We start from the raw sequence: 27,962 nt of genomic DNA, 5'->3' as shown, positions 1-27,962 counted from the left end.
TACTGAAGTCCTTTATAAGGAGATTGAAATTCAGACAGACAGAGAGCAAGTCATGGAAGGCAAAAGCTGAAGGTCAGTGGAACCTGGAAGAGAATGGAGAGACCAGGAGAAGCCGCTATGTGCATTTCCATGTGACAGAGGAGCCAGGGACCAAGGATCACTGGCAGCCAGCTCCAGAATGCCAGTCTTCGAGAAGAAAGCATTGCTTTGTTGATGCCTTGACTTGGACTTTTTTCGTAGGCTCAAAAGCTTGAGGTACATTGATTCCCATTGTTTAAGCCAACCCATTGCATGGTAATTGCTTGAACATCCAAGGAAATTAAAACATCTTTAATCTATCTCAAATTTAGGTTTTGATGTCTGCAAGGGGAAGTCCCTACCTTGTTGTACTTTTTCAGAATTTTCTTGGGTTTTCTCACATTTACTCTTTCAAATGAAGTTGAGTCTTTCAAATGTACTTAGATGCTGAGTCTAAACCATTGTAAAGGTTCCTTTTGGGATTTTTATTGCATTTGCATTAAATCCACACATTTTTACAATACTGAATATGCTTATTTAGAAACATGTAGCTATCCAAATATGGGATTGTTTTATTTGTTCATTTCCCTGTTAGTTATAATCCTAGATATTTTATTATTTGTGTTGCTATTGTAAGTTGGCTCTTTTATTCCATTATATATCTTACTTTACTATTGTTGATACATAGTCTAGTAGGTTGAATATATCTAAGCCCTAACCCCTGGAACCTGTGACTTATTTGGAAAAAGGGTTTTTGTAGATGTAATTAAGGATCTTGCAATGCTATCTTGGATTTAGGGTTGACTATAAATCAGTAACAAGTGTCTTCATAAGCGAAAGGTAGAGGGAGGTTTGAGACACGGGGGAAGGCAGTGTGAAGAGAGAGGCATAGAGTGGAGTGATGTGTCCACAAGCCAAGGAAGGCTGGGGACTGCCTGCAGCCACCAGAAGCTAGGAGAGAGGCAAGGCACAGGTTCTTCCTCTGTGCCTCCAGAAGGAACCTGCTGTGCCAGTGCCTTGATTGGGGTTCCTGGCCCCACAACTGTGAAAGAAGAAATTTCTGTTGTTTTAAGCCACCTGGTTTCTGGTAATTTGTTACTGCAGCCCTGGGATATTCATACACATAGATATATGCTCATTTTATACCTACCCACCTTACTCAGATCTTTTTATTCTAGAGTTTTTTCAGTTAATTATTCCTAATTTTTTAGATAGAAAATTGTATCATCTGAAACTTTAGATAGAATTGTACATAAGTACACCAAAAATAACACTTCTTTTTTATCCTAAGAAAAACAGTTCACTGGTCATGAAGTGAAAATCTAGAATATTAAAAATTACCCTTTAAATTCCCTTGACTTACCCATTAAGTAGGATATACAATTCTATACAATAGTAAGTGTAAATATACAGAGTAATAACAATAAAGGCTCTAGATGTAAAATATAATTTTACAGTATTTTGAATTAAAATATTGAGATAGTAGCATAAATGAATCTTTAAGAAGAAGACAATAAAGCTGAACAGTTAACCCCTTTCATCCTGGTTATTTTTGTGACTCTTATGACAATGGAAATGCAGCAGTTAAAAAAAAATGCAGATGATGGTACAACATCTACATAGTGAATGATCATATAATTCAGCTGAGTGCTGTATATAATTCCAATAGTTTGTATTTCTGTTCCCCTGCAAGCACTATTATGATGTTAGAGCTTGATGTCTCTCTAGGAGATGGTCATGTTAGCACTGAGTAGCGGAGATTGACAGGAAATAATTTGCTTGTGTTTAACTCTAAAAGTTGCTTGCAAGGTTCATCTGCTGGTGGTTTCTCTTGTTATTGTCTTTTAAGCAGTTCAAATGTTTCTTACGAGAATTTCAAATCTCCTGCACATTATTTTGAGGTTCATTTTATTGATAGAGCATTTTGGGTATTAAGTCATTTGGAACACTTCAATAAATTTAATCATTTTTGAACACTTCAGTAAATGAAGATTTCAGATTGCTGGCTTTTGTTCTCAGTGGGCATCTTTCTGTTCTTCATGTTTGGTACATTCTTTGTTAGTGTTTCTTTAAGGCCCTTAATTAATTCTTTAGATTCTTCCTTGAGGATGTGAGCAAAGCCGTCTCTACTCTCTTGGCCTGGCCACCCATACAGTGCTTTTCACTTTTTGTGTCAAAGATCGGGAAACCTTGCACAGCCTTTCCGTTTTATTTCCTTACGTTCTTTGACTATTGAAAGCTTGATTGCATCCATGACCATTTAATATGAGTGAGACATTCACTGGCAGTGTGGAAGGCCTTCCAAACCACATCACACTTAATATTGGACACATCTTGAATGTTGGTAAGGCCATGAGCCTGATGCATTACAGTCTTGAAACAACAATTCATACCTTACTGCAGAGGTTGGTGGAAGAAATGGTGTGGTGGGGGTGGGGTCGGCCAAAAGACAACTTCATCCTGCAAACTGGAGGGCTTCAGTGACCAAGAGTTGAATGATCAGCAACACTTTTTTTTTTTTTTTTTTTTTTTACTTTATAGCAATTTTATTGATATAACACATAACATACAATCAAAGTGTACAATCAGTTATAACTGTATTGTCATATAGTTGTGCTTTCATCACCACAAACTTCGAACATTTTCATTACTCCAAAATATAAAATGAACATTGAAATAGAAAAGAACATCCTAAACCCTCCATTCCCTCCTCCCCTCATTGTTCATTTACTTTTTTTTAAGTTTAATTGAGATATATTCACACACCCTACAGTCTTCCACAGTGTACAGTCATTCTCAGCATCATCATACAATTGTGCGTTCATTCCCAGAATCAAGTTTTAAATCTTACTCCAAAATAAAAATAAAAGCAAAAAAGAACATCTAAATCTTTCCATACCCTCCATCCCACCCTAACCTTCATCAAATTTTTGTCCCCATTTTTCCACTCATCTGCCCATACACTGGATAAAAGGAGTGCGAGCCACAAGGTTTTCAGTCAACACAGTCACACTATTCAATCTACATAGTTATACAATTGTCTTCAAGAATCAAGGTCACTGGGTTGCAGTTTGACAGCTTCCAGTATTTCCCTCTAGCCATTCCAACACACTAAAGACTAAAAGGTGATATCTATATAGTGCATAGGAATACCCTCCAGAGTGACCTCTTGACTCCATTTGACTCAGTCACTGGAACCCTACTTTGTTTCATCTCTCTTCCCCTTTTTGGTCAAGATCCTCTCAATCCCTCAGTGCTGGGTCCAGGCTCATTTCCAGTAGTCATTTCCCACGTTGCCAGCGGGATTCACACCCCTGGGAGTCATGTCCCATGTAGAGGAGAGGGTAGTGAGTTCACCTGCTCAGTGGGCTTAGTGAGAGATGAGGCCACATCTGAGCAACAAAGAGGCTCTTTGGGGGGGACTCTTAGGCACAATTATAAGTGGGCTTAGCCTCTCCCTTGTAGCAACTAGCCTCACAGGGGAAGGCTCCACAATAGAGGGCTCGGCCCACTAAATTGGCAGTCCTCAATGTTTGTGGGAAAATCAGCAATAATCCAGGTGGCAAAGTCCACAGGTGGGGAAGTCCAACAATTCCGCATTTCTCCCCAGCTCCTCGGGAGGCCCCACAAATACACTTACACTTTCTGCCCATTATCACTCTGGGATGGATCAGCAACACTTTTAAAACAGGCTTTATATGAAGTCCGGCTTGGCTTCTGGATTGAAATATCTGTGGAACTGTAAGGGATTTGTAGCCTGTATTGCAGAAGTTAGCAAACTGTTTTTTAGAGGACCAGATAGTAAATATTTTAGGTTTTCTGGGCTACATGCATCTCTCTCATATAGTTGTTGGGTGTTTTTTGTTTGTTTTTTATGTTTTTTTTTATTTGTTTTTTACAACCTTACAGAAAATGTAAAAACCATTCAAGGGCCTTACAAAAACAAGCCACTAGCTTGTTGCTTTTTAGAGCAAGCCCAGCTTTAAGTGCCTAGCTACATTGCCATAAAACAGTGCAGTCTTGAGACACTTTGGAGCAGGCAGTTTGTCTTTCTAGTGCTGAAACAAACTGTGGTGGGGCTTTCTTTTTTCTTTCTAAAAGCTTTCTGGTTGTGTCAACATTTACAAAGTCTTTTCTTAAACATTAGAGGAAACTGAAACTGAGTTAAGGGTATATGGAACCCTCTGTACTATCTTTGCAATTTATGGGTTAATCTAAAATTATTAGACAATAAAAAGTGTATTTTAAAAATCTTGTTCTTGAAGATAACCTGTTTCTTCTGTGATTTTCTTTAGTTGGCCAAGCAAGGCTTCCATTCCCTCTTTATAAACAAAAGCAGCCTCACTAGCAGTGTACACATTTTTGGGATTCATGTTGTTCCTAAAACTCCTAAGCTATTTTTGGGAGGCTTTGCATTTCTTCTCATCAGAAAGCTTTCCCTTCCTTTGGTAGTAAATTTGATCAGAGAAGTAAGGCCAAAAACCTTTCTTGCAACATGTTGCTATCAGTAGTTACATAGTTAAAAGTCATATCTTCCAGCCTAAATGTAATGCCATTTCATTCACTGACATCGTATCATCCAAGTGAATTGCTACTCTGGCATTTATTACCATGTTTTATTGACAGTTAGACTTCTGCTTTTAAAAAAATTATTTTTAAATAATTTCAAATTTACAGAAGGGATGCAAGGGTTGTCACAAAGAAACTATGTATTTAACTTTCTGCCTCATTTGCTTTATCATTCTATCTACATTTATATGTATATGTATATACACATTTTTCTCTGAAACATTTGAGGATAGATTTCATTTCTCATATCCCTTTACCCCTTAATGCTTCAGTGTGTATTTTCTAAGAACAAGGGTATCTCTTATATAAAACAGTACAGTTATCAAATTAGAAACTTTAACATTATAAAATACTTTCATGTAATTTATAGTATGTTTTGATTTCTTGGCTGCTAAAACAGATACCATCCAGTGGGTTGGATTAACAATAGGAATTTAATGGCTCGCAGTTTCAGAGGTGGGAAGACTTACTGGAAGGCTTGCTTCTTTTCTTGGTCAGTATCTTCTGGGTGGCCAGCAATCTTTGGGGTTCCTTGGCTTTTCCATCATGTCAGTGCACATGGTGGTGTCTTTTTTTCTTTTCTGGGTTCAGTTGACTTCCAGAATCTGGCTGCTTCTGGTGGTTTCTCCTGTGGCCTTCTCTATAAGGCCACACCTTAACTAAAGATAACCTCATAAAAAAAGTCCTATTTACAATGGGTTCACACCCACTGGAATTGTTTAAGAACGTGTGTTTCTGGGGTACGTAACTCCAAGCCACCACATAGTGTATTTCCAATTTTGTCAGTTATCCCAATAATCTACTTTATAGCATTTTCCCCCAATATACAGTCCAGTGCAGGATCAAGTTTTGCATTTAGTTTTCCTGTTTGTTTAGTATTCTTTAAACTGCAGTAGTTCTTATAATTGTTTATCTTTTGTGATGTTAACTTTTTTGAAGAAAATGGGTCAATTATTTTGTGGTATCTCTCTTGATTCTTGATGGCACCAGTGATCATAGAGGATTGTTTTTGTCATATTTAGATACCACATTTGAGATCAGCATGCCATTTTTCAGTAAGTTCAACAGTTTTCTTTTAGTGTTAGAACTTTGAGCAAGTTTTTTTTTATTTGTTTTTTAAGTGTTATGTGAAATATACATGTTTCAACACTAGAATTATACTTTGCACCACAATATAAAGAGAATAGCCAGATTGGCTTCTCTCTTCTCATGGTCTCTCAGGGGGCATAAATTTATTTAATAGAATGATAAATGGAATTGCCTGCACCAGCAAATATTAATCTCTTTCTCTCCCACTTTTCTTTATATATGTAGTATAGTTGTAGACACATAAGAAATTTAGGAATGATTTAACTCCACTGAAATAAGAGTTTTTAAGTTGTGGACTTTTTAAAAAGAAAATTTGGCACCAACAGTGGTGATTTTTTTTTTTTTTTAATGTAGTCATTTTAATGCCTACTACTACTACTAGCATACCTTCAAATAGCAGTTATAGGTGTCATGCTAAGCTCTTACTAAGTTTATACATTCCAGTTACTCTTAATCTCAGAACACCAAGATAGAAGGTGGTATTCTGTCCACTTGACAATGATGACCTGGGGCACACAGCAGTCAAATAACTTACCCAAGAAACACAGTGGTGGAGAGAAGATTTCAGTGAAGGAGTTTTGCTCCAGGGTATGTGCTCTTATTCACTACTCTGTACTGCCTATAATATGTATTAAAATGTATCCCAAGTGTTCACTAATGTGACCGTGCTGTTATGAACCTTCTTATACAAGTGTCCATGACATACTGCAAAAATTTCTCTGCATACTATCCCTAAGCATGGAATTGCTGGGTCAAAGGATATGGAAATCTTAACTTTATTAGATTTTGCTGAATTGCTCATTAACATTTTTTGGTATATATGTTTGTTAGTTTTTAACCTGTTATCATTCATTTAAGCAGTGTATTTCCTTACATATTCATTGACATCTGGCATTGTCAGACTTTTAGTTTTCGCCAGTCTGATTGTGAAAGGATAGCCCTGTATTTAATTTGCATTTTTGTGATTATTTATGAAGTTGGGCATATTTTCTTATTCTTAATGGCCATTAATATTTCTTAAGTATTTTCTGTTCATTTGCTTTCATCATTTTTCTACTGGGTAAGATGTCTTTTTCTTATTGCTTTTTTTTTTTTTTAAATTCAATTTTATTGAGACATATTCACATACCATGCAGTTATACAAAGCGTACATTCAGTTGTTCACAGTACCATTATATAGTTGTGCGTTCATCACCAAAATTAATTTTTGAACATTTTCATTACCACACATACAAAAATAATAAGAATAAAAATTAAAGTGAAAAAGAACAATTAAAGTAAAGAAAAACACCGGGTGCCTTTTTTTGTTTTTTTTTGCCCCCATTTTTCTACTCATCCATCCATCCATACACTGGACAAAGGGGAGTGTGGTCCACATGGCTTTCCCAATCACATTGTCACCCCTCATAAGCTACAACAAATGATACTTGAATGCTTGAAATGTGACTAGTCCAAATGGAGATGTGCTGTCATTGAAATGTACACACTGGATTATGAAGATTTCATGTGAAAAATAATGTAAAATTTCTCAGTAATTAAAAAAATATTGATCACATGTTTGACAATATTTTGGTTGTGTTGGGCTACTAAAATTATTTTGCTTGTTTATTTTTATGATTTTTTTTTGAAATTCAGTTTTATTGAGAAATATTCACATACCATACAATCATCCATGGTGTACAATCAACTGTGCACAGTACCATCTTACAGTTGTGCATTCATCACCCAAATCTATTTTTGAACATTTTCCTTACACCAGAAAGAATCAGAATCAAAATTAAAAAAAAAAAACAAAAAAATAAACAAAAAGAAACCACCCAGATCACCCCCTCCAATCCCACCCTATTCTTCATTTAGGTTTTGTCCCTATTTTTCTACTCATCCATCCATACATAAAGGGAGTGCAATCCACAGGGCTTTCACAGTCACACTGTCACCCATTGTAATCTACACTGTTATACAGTCGTCTTCAAGAGTCAAGGTCACTGGGTTGGAGTTTGGTAGTTTCCGGTATTTACTTCTAGCTATTTCAATACATTAAAACCTAAAAAGTGTTATCTATATAGTGCATAAGAATGCCCACCAAAGTGACCTTTCAACTCCGTTTGAAATCTCTCAGCCACTGAAGCTTTATTTAGTTTCATTTCACACCCCCCTTTTGGTCAAGAAGATGTTCTCAATCCCACGATGCTGGGAGTCATATCCTGCGTTGCCAGTGAGATTTACACACCTAGGAGTCAGGTCCCACGTACGGGGGAGGGCAGCAAGGTCAACTGCCAAAGTGGCTTAGTTAGAGACAGAGGGCCACATCTGAGCAATAAAGAGGACTCAGGGGGAGACTCTTAGGCACTATTAGAAGCAGTATTAGCCTCTCCTTGCAGTAACAAGCTTCATAGGGGCAAGCCCCAAGAGAGAGAGCTCAGCACATCAAGATGTCAGTCCCCAATGTTTGTGAGAATATCAGCAACAATCCAGGTGAGGAAGTCCAACACCTATGCATCCTCCCCCAGCTCTTCAGGGAGGCCCCAAATATATATTTTTATTCTCCACCCAAATTACTTTAGGATGTGTTGCTATTTCATTCTAATCTGTACAGACCTACCATAGCTTACTTCCTATTCAAAGTTCCATGTAATTGTAGTGTTTGAACAAACTGACTCTAGAAGTTATATTGTTTAGAAAATATAGATCCTACACCAAATAAACATCTCTTCCCTTGGTCTCACATGGAAGTTGAAGCTTGAACACAGTCAGTTTCAACCTTTACCCTTTGGCCTGATTTGCTCTAGTCTTAACCAGATCTGCTTTATTCATATCTCTAATTGAAGTCCGGGCTCTGTTTCAGCTTTTTTTTTTTTTTTTTTTAAACAGTTGCTGTATGTGTAAATACTGATATTCATATCTGCTGAGTTCTAGCTCTGAATTTCAGGTGTAACACAGATACCCAATGTTCCAGAGACCAATCAGGTTATACATTAAGGGATCAACATCTTAGAGTTTGGAGACAGCCATTACAATTCAGGAATAGATTTGACTGGTATAAGAGCTTACAATCTAGGGACCATTACAATAATCATTTCCCTGTTAGGCTATGCTCTAAGATTTAATTCTGAGTTTACACATTGTAGTTAGTCCATATTGGTGAGGCATTATAGTGTTTGCCTTGGTTTCTGGCGTCCTTCACTCAACATGCTGTCAACAGGATCCATTCACCTTGATGCATGTCTTACAGCTTCACTCCTTCTCGTAGTTGCTCAATATTCCGTTGTATGCAGACACCACAGTTCACCATTCTGTTCCTCTGTTAGGGTACCCTTAGGCCATGTCCACCCATTGCAAATCATGAACGCTGCCTCCACAAATACCAGTGTGCAAATGTCTACCCATGTGTCCGCTCCTGGATCCTCCAGATACACACCCCACAATGAGGTCGCAGGACCCCATGGCCCCACATACTCAGCTTCATGTGGAGCCACTACAGTGACCTCCAGAAAGGCTACACTATTCTGCCTCCTCATCAACAGTAAATAGGTACATCCCTCTCTCTCTGTTTTCTCCAGCACTTTTACCTCTATTTATATTTTTTCTTACAATCTTTTAGAGATATATTCACATAACATACAACCATCCACAGTGTACAATCAGTTTTTCATGGCATCATCACATAGTTGTACATTTCTTATTGCTTTTTTAGAAATTTTTAATATCTGTATATTAATCCTTTGCAGAATTCATGCATTACAAATAACTTCTTCAATCCATGACTTTTTAAAAATGATTCTTTCTTTTGTTAAACAGAAGAGTTTTATTTTAATATAGTTAATCTTTTCTGTCTTTCAAGTATGACATGAGTTGGCAAACTTTTTCTGTAAAGGCCAGACAGTAAATATTTTTTTCAGCTTTGTTGACTATAGGGTCTTCATTGCAATTTCTCAGCTCTGTCACTGTAGTACAAAAACAGCTATAGTCAATAGGCAAGTGAATGAGAGTGACTATTTTCCAATAAAACTTTATTGAAAAAAATAGGTGACAGTTAAGATTTGACCTGTGGGCCTGGTTTGTCAGTCTCTAAAATATACCATCACTAAATTGCGTGGGTAGGAAGGGAGACGGATTATAAAATAGAGAGTCTACTTCCAATAATGATTAACTGTGTAGTTTGATTCTCTCTGGAAAAACAACTAGAAAAATTGGCCAAAATTTTAAAAATTTGCCTGAAGTTATCAAAGAGCTAAGTAGATGGTAAAGAACTACCGGGTCAAGCTCCAGGAGAAGATACATTTAGAAGGGTTGGAACCACTATTTGGGGTCCTTTCTCCCCTGGTGGTATTTGCACATTTTAGGAGAGGCAGTTAGGAGGCTGAGCAACATTTTGATTAATAGCTGTGGAGTACTAGGGAGGACTAATTGAAGGCTACGAAAGGGGCCTGGTAAACTCCCATGCTTTGGCATGCAACCCCAATGGGTTATAATTTAGGAGTAAGGGAGAACTGGAGGGAGGTTCCTGACCTTCACAGATACTGTAGCCTAGTTTCAGATTACCTCAGTACTAAAATTAAATTAGGGTAATACCCAATTGCTAGTCCCCCCAGGCATATTGCAAAGATGGGCATAAGGTAACATCATTCAGGGCTTCAAATTATTTCTACAAACAATGTTTTAAATACAAATTCCAGAACACAATAAGAAATAAGCAGGTATGCAAGAAAACAGGCCAACATAAATCAGAGAAATCTCACAATTTAAGAAGACAAATTAGGGCTCCAGATACAGGTTATCAAACACTAGGTATTAAAATGACTATGCTTATATTATTCATGAAGGTAAAAGACAAAGATTGAGAATTCTGAAAGATAATAAATCATTTTTTAAAAAACTACATATGGATTTGGCATGAATTAGAAAATGGTGAATCGGATGGTAAGTCAGGAGAAAATATACTAGAGGAAGCAATGAGAGATCATGGGCAGAAAAATACAGATGAGAGGGTGAGCATCAGAGAGGTTATGGGGGAAGGTCTAATATATATGGATAATTCATTTTCAGAGAGGAGAAGAGAATAGGGCAGAAACAATATTTAGTGAAAATATGACTGAGAATGTCCACAAAATGATGAAAAATATTCAACCACAAATTTAAGAATCTCTGTAAACCCTAAGCAGTTAAGTCCACACCTTGGCACATCACAGTGAAACTGCTAAAAATAAAAAACAGAAAAAATATCTTTAAATGAAGCCAAGAGCCTTTGTATATATTAGGAAGGTGCCTGTTGTTCCTGGGGAAGCATTACTGTAACAGGGTGCATGGCTTGGCCAAAGTGGCAGGCTGGATTTAGACTCCCAGTTTCTTCCTTGGGTGGTTTTGTAGGCACAGTGAACGATGTGCAAAACTATGTGTTATCCTCAGAAACTTGTGTAATAAATTATCTAAAATTAAGCAAAAGTAATATAACTTTTTAAAGAATCTGCCCTGTGCAGGTAACTCTTATTTATCCACTAACAGGCCTTCCTAGATCTTTAAGATTGTTTTTTCCTCCCTCCTCTTTTCCCTTTACTCAGTGTACCCAAATGCAATCAACCCTTCAGGATCCAGTTAAAATTACTTTCTGTCAACTGCACCAGCACATATAGTCATTTCTGTCTTTTCTGAACTTCTCTTGAGCTTGGGTGAAAACAAGGATTGGGGGTGGGGTAAGGTGCATGAGTTTCAAACTGCCAATTCCAGACTATCGGCAGTAACTCCTGTTGAGGATGATTCTTGAGTTGTCTAAACTCAGTGGCAAAGAGTGTTGTGATCAATTATTGCTATTTTTCCTAGAGATGGAAAAGAAGGAATAGGTATCACACATCATGTGAATTTTTCTTTTGGGCACCACCTACTTCTTGGCTTGTCAATAAATTAGAAATATCTAAAGCATAGATACCACATCTAAAACTTCCTGTTTTTCTTCAAGATGTTTGTTTATATTGTTTTTGCTGTTGTTACTGCTTTTATTACCCCTTCAGAATCTGTCATGGAACTAGGCATAACGGTGTTTGATAAATAACATTAAATTAAAAGAAAACAGCCAAGAGGCAGGGAAAGATGGTGGCATAGAGAGGAGTGGAAGCTAAGTAGTCCCCCTGGAACAACTACAAAAAACCAGGAACAACTACAAAAAACCGTAAACAACTAGTAAATAATCCAAAATAACTGCAGGGGGACAAACAAGACCATCCACTCATCATACACCAACCTGAATTGGGAGGAATGCCCAAGATCACAGCATAAAATCTGTAAGTAAAACCTGTGGATCCAAGTCGTGAGACCCCCTCACCCATAGCCCGAGCTGCAAAGCCTCGTGGTGCCAGAGAGAAGCTCTCTCCCAGCAAGCGAATATAGCTCAGCTGAGCTCCAACTGGGGTTTTAAGTAGCAAGTGAGAACTGCTCACTACAGGTACGCATCCCCCAAAAAACAGACAGAGGCTTTGGGTGACGACTGACCTTGGAGAGCTGGAGGGTCGCCTTGGACTGGGTCTGAAGGGGACGGGGACTATCTGTTTCTTTTTTGGCTCAGTGGAGAAAGCTCCAGTCATATTCAGTTTCCAGGGCTGTGACTCGGGGAAGGGTGGAGACAGCACAAGCAGAGAAAGAGACCATTTAAATGGTAATGACCTCCACCTGGGGGGTCTGTCTTCTCTAGGAGGAAAGGGGTGGGGCCCTTTCCATTCAGAACCAGACCCCAGAGCCTGGGGGAACACAGCCATACCTCCTCACACCAGTCAAGAATTATAGGCTAACAGGCATCACCTGCTGGGCAGAAAAGCACAGTGACCTGAGGCATCACAGGGTGGAGCAATTTTCTAAGATACACCCACAGGGAAACCAGATACTGAATATTTCTTCCCTCTGGGACCTGAGCCTGTTCTGGTCTGGGAAAACCTGATTTGGATAACCAGGGAAACGATGCCTAGACAATAGAAAATTACAACCTACACTAAGAAAAACAAAGTTATGGCCCAGTCAAAGGAACAGATGTACACTTCAACTGAGATACAGGAATTTAAACAACTAATGCGAAATCAAATCAAAAAGTTTAGAGAAGATATTGCAAAAGAGATAGAGGCTGTAAAGGAAACACTGGGCATATATACGGCAGAAATCAAAAGTTCAAAAAACCTACTAGTAGAATCTATGGAAATGAAAGGCACAACACAAGAGGTGAAAGACACAATGGAAACATACAACAGCAGATCTCAAGAGGCAGAAGAAAACACTCAGGAACTGGAGAACAAAACACCTGAAAGCCTACATGCAAAGGAGCAGATGGAGAAAAGAATGAAAAAATATGAGCAACGTCTCCGGGAACTCAAGCATGAAACAAAGTACAGTAATGTATGTATCATTGGTGTCCCAGAAGGAGAAGAGAAGGGAAAGGGGGCAGAAGCAGTAATAGAGGAAATAATTAATGAAAATTTCCCATCTCTTATGAAAGACATAAAATTACAGATCCGAGAAGCACAGCGTACTCCAAACAAAAGAGATATGAATAGGCCTAAGCCAAGACATGTAATAATCAGATTATCAAACGTCAAAGACAAAGAGAGAATCCTGAAAGCAGCAAGAGAAAAGCGATCCATTACATACAAAGGAAGCTTAATAAGACTATGTGCGGATCTCTCAGCAGAAACCATGGAGGCAAGAAGGAAGTGGTGTGATATATTTAAGATACTGAAAGAGAAAAACCGCCAACCAAGAATCCTATATCTAGCAAAGCTGTTCTTCAGATATGAGGGAGAGCTCAAAATATTTTCTGACAAACAGACAATGAGAGACTTTGTGAACAAGACACCTGCCCTACAGGAAATACTAAAGGGAGCACTACAGGGTGATAGAAGACAGGAGTGCGTGGTTTGGAACACAATTTTTGGAGATGGTAGCACAACAATGTAAGTACACTGAACAAAGGTAACTTTGAATACGGTTGAGAGAGGAAGGTGGGGAGCATGTGAGACACCACAAGAAAGGAGGAAAGATAAAGACTGGGACTGTGTAACTTGGTGAAATCTAGAGTATTCAACAGTTGTGATAAAATGTACAAATATGTTCTTTTACGAGGGAGAACAAGCAAATGTCAACCTTGCAAGGTGTTAAAAATGGGGAGGCATTGGGGGAGGGATGCAATCAGCATAAACTAGAGACTGTAACTAATAGAATCATTGTATTATGCTTCCTTTAATGTAACAAAGGTGATATACCAAGGTAAATGCAGATAAGAGGAGGGGATAGGGGAGGCATGTTAGACACTTGACATTGGTGGTATTGTCTGCTTCTTTATTCTACTTTGATTTAAGGTTAATTTTCCTTTTGCTGCTTCCTAGCTGTCATTTTTTTTTCCTCTTTCTTTTGCCTCTCTACCTTCTTTGACTCTCCCTCCTGCCTTGTGGAAGAAACGTAGATGCCCTTATATAGATAGTGGTGAAGGTGGTGAACACATAAATGTATGACCATGCAGAGAACCATCGATTATTTACTTGGGATGGAATGTATGGTGAGTGAACAAAACCATATTAAAAAAAAATGGGTTGATGAGAAAACCTCGAGGGCAATATACTGAGTGAAATAAGCCAGACACATAAGGACAATTATTGCAGGGTCTCACTGATAGGAATTAATTATAATATTAAACTCATAGACATGAAATATAAGGTACCAAGATATAGGATGAGGCTTAAGAATGGGGAGTGGTTGCTTAGTATGAGCAGAATGTTCAATTAGGATGAACTTAAATGTTTGGAAATGAACAGGGGTGTTGTTAGCAAGATGTGAGAATAACTAACAGCACCGAATGGTGTGTGAATGAGGTGGAAACGGGAAGCTCAGAGTCGTATATGTCACCAGAAGGAAAGTTGGAGGTCAAAAGATGGGAATGTATAAAACTGAATCCTGTGGTGGGCAATGTCCATGATCAACTGTACAAATACTAGAAATCGCTTCCATGAACCAGAACAAATGTATGACAATACAATTAGAAGTTAATAATAGAGGGACATATAGGGAAGAACTATATACTTATTGCAAACTATATACTACAGTTAGTAGTATTTCAACATTTTTTCATAAACAGTAACAAATGTACTATATCAATACTACGAGTCAGCAATTGAGGGGGGTTGGTTAGGGATGGGGAGGATTAGAGTTTCTTTTTCTTTTTTTCGTTTTTCATCTTTCACTTTATTTCTTGTCTGGAGTAATGAAAAGTTTCTAAAAATTGAACAAAAATTAAGTGTGATGGATGCACAGCTGTATGAGGGTACCCAGGGGCAAGTGATTGTACACTTTGGATCTTTGGATAATTGTATGGTATCTGAACAATCTCAATACAAATGAAAAAAAAAATAGACAATAACATAACAGTTGTATGATAGAATAAGCTACCATTAATATAAGTACTGAGACCATGGAAAAGCTGGGGCAATGATTTATGAAATAACCAAAATGAAATTATGAGAAACCACATTTTATAGACAACTATGAAAAAATATGTAGATATATAGACATGTTGGAATAGGCCACAAACAAATATAAATTATTGGGTTGATAGTAATTTTAATTGTCTGATACAATACTTATTAAATATATTTATAAAGCATTAATATTTCATAAAAATATACCAGTTATACTCAGAACTTTCAAATAGTGGAAGGAATTTCCTGATTCAAATTTCTGAAGGTTCCTTATGATTTTGCATATTAATATAAAATATTTCCCTTAATTTAAATCAATCTTTTCTCTAATGAAGTATATAAATATAATTTAATGTAAATTTATATTTATTAATATAAATGCATGTATATATTATATATAAATAAAATAAGCTTTCTCTAGACTGTAAGTATCTGAGGGTGAGAATGTGTCTTTTTATTCATTGATCTATCAAAAGCTATCAAAACTATCAAAACCATCAAAAAGAGTACTGCCTGGCACATAGTAAATTTTAATAAATACCTGTTTGATTAAAAAAAAAAAAAAAGAGCCAAGGAAAAATACAAGACATATTACCTTCAAAAGTGTGAAAATTGGCTTACTGCCAACTTCTCAAAAGAAACAATAGAAGTCATGAAATAATGGAACGGTATCTGCATAGTGCTGAAAGAAAATGACTAACAGCCAAATAATTTTATACCCAGTGAAACTATCCTTCAGGAATGAAGGTGAACCACAAGTATACAGTCAGTCAAATCCAAACTGTGGGACCTGTAGAGAATTCATTGCAAGAAAAAACTGAAAGAAAGATGGAGGAAGAGCCATTAGATTTTTAAAAGATTTGAGAGGCTATCAACTAGTCATAATCTGATCACTTTATTTGATCCCGATTTCAACAAGCTGTTAAAAAATGTGACATGTATGAGACAATTTGAAATGTGAACACTAGGTATTTTATATTAGGGTGTTCTCGCTATGTTTTTAAAACTTCTTTTTTATAGTTACATATTGAAATATTTAGAGATGAAATGTCTTGGATTGGCTTTGAAACGGCATGTGTGTGTGTGCATGCATGTGCATGTGTGTGTTGGTGGAATGGATGAAGGCAAAGATGAAACAAAATTGGCCATGAATTGTTAATTGTTGAAGCTAAATGATTGGCAAGTTGGGGTTAATTACATTATTCTGTAGTTTTAAAATAACAGCTTTACTGAGATAGAATTCTTATACCACAAACTTCACTGTTTTAAAATGAACAATTCATTGGTTTTTAGTATAGTTACAGAGTTGTGCGATCATCACCACTATCTAATTTTAAAACACTTCCATTACCCCAAAAGAAACCCTGTACATATTAGCAGTTAATCTTAATTCTCCTCCTCTTCTAGCCCCAGGCAACGAGCAATCTACTTTCTGCCTCCATTGATCTGTCTATTCTGGGCATTTCAGATAAATGGAATCATACTTTGCGTGGTGTTTTGTTACTGGCTCCTTTCACGCAGCATAATGTTTTCAAGGTTCATCTGTGTTATAGCAAGTATCGATACTCCATTCCTTTTTATGACTGAATAACATTCCAGTGTATGGATGTACTCATTTTATTCATGCATTCATGAGGTGATGAACATTTGGGCTGTTTCTACTTTATGGCTATTATGAATATGTTGCTCTTTATTTTTATCATTATAGGTTTTTGTAGGGACACAGGTTTTTAGTTCTCTTGGTTATATATCTAAGAGTAGGATGGCTAGATCATATGGTAACTGCTATTTAACATTTTGAGGAATTTTCAGACTGTTCCAGAAAGCTGCACCACCTTGCAATGCCACCAGCAAAATACAAAGGTTCCAATTTTTCCACATCCTCTCCAACACTTTGTGTATGTGTGTGTGTGTTTGGATGATAGCCATCCTAATGAGTGTGAAGTGGTATCTCATTGTGGTTTTGAGTTGCATTTCCCTATTGAGTGATGATGTTGAATATCTTTTCATGTGCTTATTGCCCATTTTTATATCTTTGGAGAAATGTCTATTCAAATCTTTTATCCATTGTTAATTGGATTATCTGGTTTTTTTTTTATTAAATTCAGTTTTATTGAAATACATTCACATACCGTACAATCATCCATGGTATACAATCCACTGTCCACAGTATGATAACATAGTTATGCGTTCATCACCACAATCTATCTCTGAACATTTTCCTTACATAGAAAGAACCAGAACAAGAATAAAAAATAAAAGTGAAAAAAGAACACCCAAATCATCCCCCATCCCACCCCGTTTGTCCTTTAGTTTTTATCCCCATTCCTCCACTCATCCATACACTAGATAAAGGGGGTGTGATCCACAAGGTCTTCACAATCACACTATCACCCCTTGTAATCTACATTATTATATAATTGTCTTCAGGAGTCCAGACTGCTGGGTTGGAGTTTGGTAGTTTCAGGTATTTACTTCTAGCTATTCCGATACATTAAAGCCTAAGAGGTGTTATCTATATAGTGCCTAAGAATGTCCACCAAAGTGACCTCTCGACTCCATTTGGAATCTCTCAGCCACTGAAACTATTTCGTCTCATTTTGCATCCCCCTTTTGGTCAAGAAGATACTCTCAGTCCCACGATGCCGGGTCCACATTCATCCCTGGGAGTCATACTCTGCGTTGCCAGGGAGATTTACACCCCTGGGAGTCGGGTCCCACGTAGGGGGGAAGGCAGCGAGTTCACCTGTTGAGATGGCTCAGTTAGAGAGAGAGAGGGCCACATCTGAGCAACAAAGAGGCACTCAGGGGGAGACTCTTAGGCACCATTGCTTACAAGTTTAGACTCTCCTTTGTGGGATTATCTGTCTTTTTATTGAGTTGCAAAAGTTTTAAAAATATTCTAGGTGCATGTCCCTTATCAGATATATGATTTGCAAATATTTTCTCCCATTCTGGCTTGTCTTTTCACTTTCTTTATTATAGAGGCATGAAGGGAGAAGGGGAATGGAAGTAATGGTTTGCTGCTTCTACTTTATTAAGTGCAAACCTTCATTTCCTTGTTTTTATGCTTCTGTATGGAGGAACCCTTCTTGCCTGTCTCCCCACGTTTCTTATCTGGTTGGTGAGTTTGAGAGAAGGAATTGAACCAGTGTGCACAAAGGAATTATATATTCTCTTCTTCAGGCTGCTCACCCATGTAGTTGGCCAGGTACTGGGGTAGTACTGTAGAGCTCATGAAAGCCACAGATGTAAACCCCGTCCGCCAGCACACCTTTTTCAGTAATAACACTTTTATTTTTCAAATTATCTGTATGAAATTAAGAAGAAAAATGACATGTATAGACCTTCTAAAATGCCATAATTTAACTTGCCAATTTTATTTGGCTTAGATATTGTTCAACAGTGGATAGCAGCTTACTCATTATTTAATATTTATTAAGATAATGTATAAAAGGCAACATTACAGAAATCCATAATGGAAAAGTTAAAAGTAAAGATTGATTATATAACCAAGTGAATGAACATGGCTAAATTACCATATTTTAGCTCTACCGCTCCAATCTTTATTTTTTTACATAATAGATGTTCTTTTATTTAATAATTGTCTCAACACTTCAATCAAATTTAATGTTTCTGGTCAGTTGCACATTGAAACTCCTAAGGAAAAAAACAGATACTTGACTAGGGGCTTGAAACAAATTTGGAGAGTAAGATTTATCTCTATTATTAATGATGAAAATAAGTTCAATTATAGTTATGTAAAGGATGAGATGAATTAGCCACAATCATTGAGTATTGGATGTACATTTTATTAGATTGATTCCTATTATATGTTTAGGCTATTAGAAGACATGCTGCCAAATTCAATGACATACCTCACTTCTTAGCTAGTACAAAATCTATGTATTTCCATTCAGTAGTCCCTAACAGCCTGTCTGGAAAAAGCAGTTAAAGTTTGAGTTCATGTTGATAAACAGTAAAACCTCATTGTTTATAGTTTGCACCTAACTCATTTTCCCTAAGTCCTCCCTCTTTGCCTTTTCTTAAATTAGATGGGATACAATTAAATTTTCTTTTTGAAAATAATGAAAATCATATGATTTTGATCTTTTACATGAGATTAAATTATGCTTAATTTAATAGTGTGGTTACAAATAAGATGAAACTGGGAAAATAGAAAGAGTTGTTACTCTTGCATTTTGACTGCCCATTAATGATTATCTCATTTGATCTTTGAATTTTAGTGATTTAAAATTCAGGTGCATTACATTTAGACATTGATTAGAGTACATTGAAATTCTAGGCCTGGATTAAGAATCTGGATAGCTTGGATAGCTTCTGAATGTGTCCGTTCTGGGCCTCTCATGTTACATACTTTGTACCTTCAAGCTCAACTCCCACACTGCTCTACCTGGAATTCACTTTGCTGTTTACTGGGTATTACCTTGTTTCCTGACATCTCTGAGCCTCAGTTTCTTAGTCTCTCAAGTGGGAAATAACATACCCTGCCACACTTTTGTGGATTAGAAATAGTGTAAGTGTTCAGCAGTATGTCTGGCACAGAATGTTGGTGCTTAAAGAGCAGCAATAAAGGATCCAGAGTGTTGTCAGGAAAAGTGAGTCGTCTTTGCCTTCACCTTACTGTCCCTCTCGACAGTGTTTTGCCTCTTTCCAGCCGTCCTCGTTTCCCTGGCTCCCCCATGCAACCTTTACAACCTACGAAGATATAAATGTCTGCTGAAGAAGCTCATTCATATGTGGAAACACAAGTTATTGTAAACTTATGAATACATTTCTCATTAGTGGTGTCTGTGCTTTGTTCTGCCCAGGTGCAGGAAAAGATGTTATCCCGGCTGAGAGCGGTGGCCACCCCTTGTTCCTGGGCCCACCGCCATTTGCACACCAAGGAGAAAGGCCGGCCGCTTATGCTGAACCCAAGAACAAACAAGGTTAGTACCATTAAACTTAACACACATCCTCTCTCTTCCTGGTAAAAATTTGATATATTTCAGGCTGATAAGATATGAAATTTCTATATTTTGCAGCTCTGTACTAAAACTCTTCAGAGGTACTTGCTTTCTGTGTATGAACTCTGCACTCTCCTCACGTGGCAGGAAAACAAGGCTGCTTGGTACCTCCCAGGTTTCACCCCTCACAACTCTCTCACCAGAAGAGGATTGACTTTTTTAGCTTTAAACCACCCACCCCCCCCCAACAAAACAAAACAAAACAAAACCCATAGTAGGATTCTGGCCTGGCCTTTGGGCAGATGTGGGATATTTAGATTTCCTCAGCTCAGATCAGGTTCTCCTCCCAGGCCAGTCAGGCCCTGGGAGGGTGGAGTCAAATTGTGAAATGAAATTTTACCTCAAGTCCAAACTATTCTGGCCTACACCCCATCTCCACCCAACCTTTTGGATTGGCAGGCACACAGATCATTCTTCCCGTTAATCAGACTACAGGTTTAAAGCGAGAGGCCTCTGACCCTTGTTACTACCACCCTTGGGGCAGAAGTGATGGGAATATTAAGGTCCAGGCATGACTTCATTCCTCATCTCAGCTGGAATCAATGGGCAAGGCTCTGTTTTTCAGTGATAGTATTAAATGGTAAGTAAACATAATTCTGGAAAGAGATTTTTTACAGGAAGCGTGCAAGCTTTGCACAGTTGGGCTACTTTTGATGTGTGAAATTTACCATTTGGGAAAGATGCATTCAGATTAAGGTATGACTTATTATAAAATAAGTCAGCAGTCAAAATATGCCAATCCCATTTGTTTATCAATATGGGGCAAAATAATTAATTGTATAGTATGGTAAATTTGGAGGATGTTTCAGGCATACAAAGGGGAATTTGACCAAGGATCATACAGAACATTCCATCTTTGCATTCTTGGTACCTGGAACAGAATGAAAATTCAGCAAGCAGTGGTGAATTAAAGGAGGGTTAGAATATCCTCTCTTGCTTTAGGCTCACCTGCACAAATCTTACTTACTCTTCAAGATGGAACTCGGATACAAAATCTGGTTTTCCTGTAGAGTCTTTTCACACTGCTATAGACTAGAGTGAGTGCGCCTTTCTGTGAATCCTTGTAGCAGTTTTTACTTTCCTGATCATCTGTCAAATAATCAATATATGTTGCTGTGTTTCTTTTCATGTCTTTAGCTGCTACTGAAAGCATTTTTACTATTTAAGTTTTCATGAGTTCATGTCTTCTTGACTATCTCAGGTTCCTTTTGGGCAGGGACCATTCAAATATTTCTTCATGTATTTTACAGTGCCATACATACAGTAGACATTTGATAAATATATTGGCTTCATTATTTTTTAATCCTTGTAGAAATAATTTATTTAAATTCTACCCTGGGGACTTAGGATTTATAAGAAATTTATAAGCACATTAAGTGGTGTTCCAGTTTGCTAATGCTGCCGTTATGCAAAATATCAGAAATGGATTAGCTTTTATAAAGGGGGTTTATTTGGTTACAAATTTACAGTCTGAAGGTCATGAAGATGTCCAAATTATGGCATCAATATTAGTATAGTTTCACCGAAGGAAGGCCAATGGTGTCTGGAAAACCTCTGTTAGCTGGAAGGCACACATGGCTGACATCTGCTGATCCTGGGTTGTGTTCCAGCTCCTCTCTCAGCTCCTGTGTGTTCTTCAAAACATTGCTCTTGGGGTGTTTTTTGTCCTCTCTTAGCTTCTCCAGAGCAAAGTGTCAGCAAAAGTCTGCTTTCAATGGCCATCTCCAAAATGTCTCTCTTGGCTGTAGCACCGAGCTCCTTCTGTCTGAGCTCTTTCAGAGCTCCAATGAATGGGTGGGGCCAACCTCTATGGAAATAATCCAGTCAGAGTTATCACCTTCAGTTGGGTGGGTCACCTCTCCATGGAAACAACCCAATCCAAAGTTTCCAACCTATTCAAGACTAAATATGTCTGCTCCCACAAGATTGCGCTGAAGAACATGGTGTTTTGGGGGACATAATACATCCAAACTGGCACAAGTGGTAAGTGAATTTTGAGGAGGAGAATAGTCTGAAATGCATTATTGTGCTTCTATAAAGAAAATAAAATCTAGTGCTCTGACCTTCTGAAATCTCTAAAGTTGGATACTGACCAAATGGTTACCCCATTAAAGGGCCACTTCTGGAAGCCCACCTAAGTATCAGGAAGAGTTTTGTGGTGTTTTTGTTTAAGAAGGAACATAAACCAGTGATTCCTCCCTTGTGGGTCATGGACTTCTTGGGTACTTAGTAGTTAAGAAATTAAGTTTGCATTTCAAACATTGTAGACCAAATTATTTTTCACATATTTATAAATATTTTTAAGAATATATTACTGCTTCAATTAATAAAAGAGTAATTAAAGGCAATACTGAATTCTTAGTCTTTTAAAAAGTGTATCTGTAACCACTGTCTCCTGAAGGTATACCTGTTGTTATGTAGGGAGTCTCTGAAACTTTTTGAAATTAAAAAAAGTCCTTATTTTTTTAAAGGTTTGGATGTTATTATGCTAGGTTATGAACAGGAGCTTAGGTGTTAATATTTTTTCTTTTTTAGAGAAGTTGTAGGTTTACAGAACAATCATGCATAAAATACAGGATTCCCATTTACCACTCTGTTACTAACACTTTGCACTGATGTGAAACATCTGTTACAATGATAGCACATTTTTATAATTGTACCTTAACTATATTCCATAGTTTAACTTAGATTTCACTGTGTAGTGCAGTTCCATGGATTTTGTTTTTTAATTTTATTCTGTTACCATATATACAACCTAACATTTTCCTTTTTAACCACATTCAGATATATATTTCAGTTAATTACCTTCACAATGTTGTGCTACCATCACAAACATCCATTACCAAAACATTTCCATTGTTCCAAATAGGAACCCTGTACCTTTTAAGCCTTAACTTCCCATTCCCTATCCCCACCCTGCCCCTGGTAGCCTATATTCTGGATTCTAAGGTCATGGCTAACTAAATTATAAAACATCTTAAGGGAACAACAACTCACACTTACATAGCATTTTACAGTATATAAAGTCATTTTACAGTTTCTTTTTTTTCCTCTACAGCAACCTAGATGAGGAAATTGGGGTCCAAAAGGCTTTATCTACATTCAAGATTATACAGCCAGTAAGGGGTCAGGTCTGGGACTCCCATCAGGGGTCATTAATTCTGCTTATTCTAATTGTTTCAAATCAGTGAGATCATACAATATGTGTCCTTTTAAGTCTGGCTTATTTCATTCAGCATGATGCCTTCAAGGTTCATCCATGTCATTGGATGTTTTAGGACTTCATTCCTTTTTATAGCTGAGTAATATTCCATTGCAGGTTGTGCTGATTTGGATGTACTATGTCCCCAAAAATGCCATGCTCTTAAATGAAATCTTGTGGGGTCAGACGTATTAGTGTTGATTAGGTTGGAATCTTTGGATTAGGTTTGTTTCCAGATGTGACCCACCCAACTGTGGGTAACACCTTTGATTAGATTATTTCCATGGAGGTGTGACCCGCTCATTCAGCGTGGGTCTTGATTAGTTTACTGGAGCCCTATAAAAGCTTACAAACAGAAGGACCTCAGAGCAGCTGCAGCTTAGAGAAACATTTTGAAGGCAGTTGTTGAAAGCTGATGCTGACATTCTGGAGAATGCCATTTTAAAAGCAATCTGGGATGAGAGGGATGATGCCTCACCAATATGGACTAACTACAATGTGTAAACTCAGAATTGAATCTTAGAACATAGCCTAACGTGGACACAATAATTGTAATAGTCCCTAGATTGTAAGCTCTTACAGCAGTTAACTCTATCCCTGAATTGTAAGGCCTATCTCTAAACTTTGAGATGCTGATCCCCTAGCATATAACCTGATTGGTCTCTGGAACAATGCATATCTCTGAGACACCTGAAACTCAGAGCTAGAGCTCGGCAGATATGAATGTCAGTATTAGTGCATACAGCCACTGTCAAAAAAAAAAAAAAAAAAAAAAGCTGAAAAAGAGCCCAGACTTCAATTAGTGATATGAATGAAGCAGGTTTGGTTAAGACCAGGGCAAGCCAGGCCAAAGGGTAAAGGTTGAAACTGATTGTGTTTTAAAACTTCAACTTTCATGTGAGACCAAGGGAATAGATATCTATTTGGTACAGGATCTAAATTTTCTAAATGGTACAGCTCTACAGTCAATTTTTTCAAACACCACAATTGCATGGAACTTTGAATAAGAAGTGAGATACGGTAGGTTAGTATAGGCTGGAGTGAAATAATGACACATCCTAGAGTAATTTGGGCAGATAATAAAAAATATATTTACAGCCTCCCCCTCCCCAGCCCCAAGGATCTGGGGGAAGGTTCGGATGTGTTGGACATCCTCACCTGGACTGGTGTTGATTTTGTCACAAACATTGGGACTGGCGGTTTGATGTGTTGAGCCCTCGAGCATGGGACTTGCCCTTATGAAGCTCATTACCACAAAGGAGAGTCTAAACTTGCATGTAATGGTGCCTAAGAGTCTCCCCCTGAGTACCTCTTTGTTGCTCAGATGTGGCCCTCTCTCTCTTTAACTGAGCCATCTCGACAGGTGAACTCGCTGCCCTCCCCCCTACGTGGGACCCAACTCCCAGGGGTGTAAATCTCCCTGGCAATACAGAGTATGTCTCCTGGGGATGAATGTGGACCCGGCATCGTGGGACTGAGAGTATCTTCTTGACCAAAAGGGGGATGCAAAATGAGACGAAATAGTTTCAGTGGCTGAGAGATTCCAAATGGAGTCGAGAGGTCACTCTGGTGGACATTCTTATGCACTATATAGATAACACCTCTTAGGCTTTAATGTATCGGAATAGCTAGAAGTAAATACCTGAAACTACCAAACTCCAACCCAGCAGTCTGGACTCCTGAAGACAATTATATAATAATGTAGATTATAAGGGGTGACAGTGTGATTGTGAAGACCTTGTGGATCACACCCCCTTTATGTAGTGTATGGATGAGTGGAGGAATGGGGATAAAAACTAAAGGACAAATGGGGTGGGATGGGGGGATGATTTGGGTGTTCTTTTTTCACTTTTATTTTTTATTCTTGTTCTGGTTCTTTCTGATGTAAGGACAATGTTCAGAGATAGATTGTGGTGATGAACGCATAACTATGTTATCATACTGTGGACAGTGGATTGTATATCATGGATGATTGTATGGTGTGTGAATGTATTTTAATAAAACTGAATTTAATTAAAAAAAAAAAAAAACAACAACCTGGGAGCAAGCAGACACCAGCCACGTGCCTTTCCTGCTAACAGATGTTTTCCAGACACCATCAGTATTCTTCAGTGAAGGTACCCTACTGTTTATGCCTTTGTTTGAACATTTGCAGGGCCATAAGACTGTAATTTTGTAACCAAAAACACCCCCTTTATAAAAGCCAATCCTTTTCTGGTATATACCACATTTTGTGTATCCATACATCAATTGATGGGCACTTGGTTTCTTTCCATCTTTTGGCAACTGTGAATCATGTCACTATGAACATCAGTGTGCAAATATCTGTTCAAGTCCTTGCTTTCAGTTTTTTTGCATATATACCTAGAAGTGGGTCATATGGTAGTTCTATACTTAGCCTTCTGAGGAACTGCCAAATTGTCTTCCACAGCAGCTGCACTGGGTGCTTATTTGAGCTCTGCAATTAACTAGCCATGAAACTTTGTCAAATCATTTAACCTCTCTAGGCCTCAGTTTTCTCACTTAAGTAATGTAGCTAATAGCACTTTGAACTATGTAGCAGCTATAAAAGTGTAAGTTTGGAGTTCTCCTTTCCTCCGCATTTGACTAATTTTTCAAATCGTTTTTAAAACAGCTCTGCATTCTTTCCTCCAGGAAGTTCACCCTGACTCCTCTACCCTATCCTTCCTTGTCCTCACACTGGGCTAATCCTCCTAGATATTCTCTTAGCATTCTTGTGCTTATCTCTCATTACAATTTATTATACTCTCTTGGAATTACCTAATTCTCCATGAGAGCATGACTTCCTTGGGAACAAGGACCAGGTCTTACTTCTGTACCTCAGCACCTTAGCATAGTTAGCACACACAGACCCCAATACCTGCTGGATAGATGAATTGATGGTTGGGCAAAGAAACAGATAGAAAAAGAAACCCTAAAGCAGTTGATGCTGTTGGTTTGGCAGATAATTAAATAGGGGATTTGTTTCGGGAAAGAAGTTTGGATTTAATAGGAGTATTGTTATCTACTCTTGCAAAGTAAGAAGATAAGAAGTAGCCTCCTTCACAACTCTTTTTCCCAGTGTGCTAATTTCTTGTTTCTCCTGAACTCATTTCATGTTACCAAATCTTAGCTAATTGAATGATATGTTAATATTCCTTTTTTTTTTAATCATCATTTTATTGAGATATATTCACATACCACGCAGTCATACAAAACAAATCGTACTTTCGATTGTTCACAGTACCATTACATAGTTGTACATTCATCACCTAAATCAATCCCTGACACCTTCATTAGCACACACACAAAAATAACAAGAATAATAATTAGAGTGAAAAAGAGCAATTGAAGTAAAAAAGAACACTGGGTACCTTTGTCTGTTTGTTTCCTTCCCCTATTTTTCTACTCATCCATCCATAAACTAGACAAAGTGGAGTGTGGTCCTTATGGCTTTCCCAATCCCATTGTCACCCCTCATAAGCTACATTTTTATACATCTGTCTTCGAGATTCATGGGTTCTGGGTTGTAGTTTGATAGTTTCAGGTATCCACCACCAGCTACCCCAATTCTTTAGAACCTAAAAAGGGTTGTCTAAAGTGTGCGTAAGAGTGCCCACCAGAGTGACCTCTCGGCTCGTTTTGGAATCTCTCTGCCACTGAAGCTTATTTCATTTCCTTTCACATCCCCCTTTTGGTCAAGAAGATGTTCTCCGTCCCACGATGCCGGGTCTACATTCCTCCCCGGGAGTCATATTCCACGTTGCCAGGGAGATTCACTCCCCTGGGTGTCTGATCCCACGTAGGGGGGAGGGCAGTGATTTCACCTTTCAAGTTGGCTTAGCTAGAGAGACAGGGCCACATCTGAGCAACAAAGAGGCATTCGGGAGGAGGCTCTTAGGCACAACCATAAGGAGGCCTAGCCTCTCCTTTGCAGCAACCGTCTTCCCAAGGGTAAAACCTGTGGTAAAGGGCTCAACCCATCAAACCACCAGTCCCCTATGTCTGTGGTCATGTTAGCAACCATCGAGGTGGGGTAGGCGAATACCCCTGCATTCTCCACAGGCTCCTCAAGGGGGCACTACATCATTTTTTTTTCCTTGTTTTTCTTTCTTTCTTTTTTTTTTTTTTAACTTTCCCTTCTTTTTTAAATCAACTGTATGAAAAAAAAAGTTAAAAAGAAAACAAACATACAATAAAAGAACATTTCAAAGAGACCATAACAAGGGAGTAAGAAAAAGACAACTAACCTAAGATAACTGCTTAACTTCCAACATGTTCCTACTTTACCCCAAGAAAGTTACATAATATAGCAACCTTTCTGTGAACTTGTTCCTACTATATCCATCAGAAATTAACAGACCATAGTCATTTCTGGGCATCCCCAGAACGTTAAAAAGCTTATCTGTTCTTCTTGGATTATTGTTCCCCCTTCCTTAATTACTCTCTACTGCTAGTTCCCCTACATTCTACATTATAAACCATTTGTTTTACATTTTTGAAAGTTCACATTAGTGGTAGCATATAATATTTCTCTTTTTGTGCCTGGCTTATTTCACTCAGCATTATGTCTTCAAGGTTCATCCATGTTGTCATATGTTTCACGAG

At 37.9% G+C, this 27,962-nt stretch overlaps 1 protein-coding gene across 1 annotated transcript in view; it reads left to right on the top strand.

Annotated features, from left to right (window-relative positions):
• The window catches only part of ME2 (malic enzyme 2), a 135,802-nt gene that overhangs the window by 28,621 nt on the left and 79,219 nt on the right, over positions 1-27,962 (top strand). The window contains exon 2 of the mRNA XM_037805544.1: positions 19,955-20,074. Coding sequence (XP_037661472.1) covers positions 19,967-20,074 — 108 coding nt within the window. The 5' untranslated portion in view covers positions 19,955-19,966. The remainder of the gene's footprint in view (positions 1-19,954; positions 20,075-27,962) is intronic.

Source organism: Choloepus didactylus, chromosome 16 (assembly GCF_015220235.1).
Source record: "Choloepus didactylus isolate mChoDid1 chromosome 16, mChoDid1.pri, whole genome shotgun sequence".
NCBI classification, from domain to species: domain Eukaryota; kingdom Metazoa; phylum Chordata; class Mammalia; order Pilosa; family Megalonychidae; genus Choloepus; species Choloepus didactylus.
This window is presented reverse-complemented; position numbering and strand designations above follow the sequence as displayed.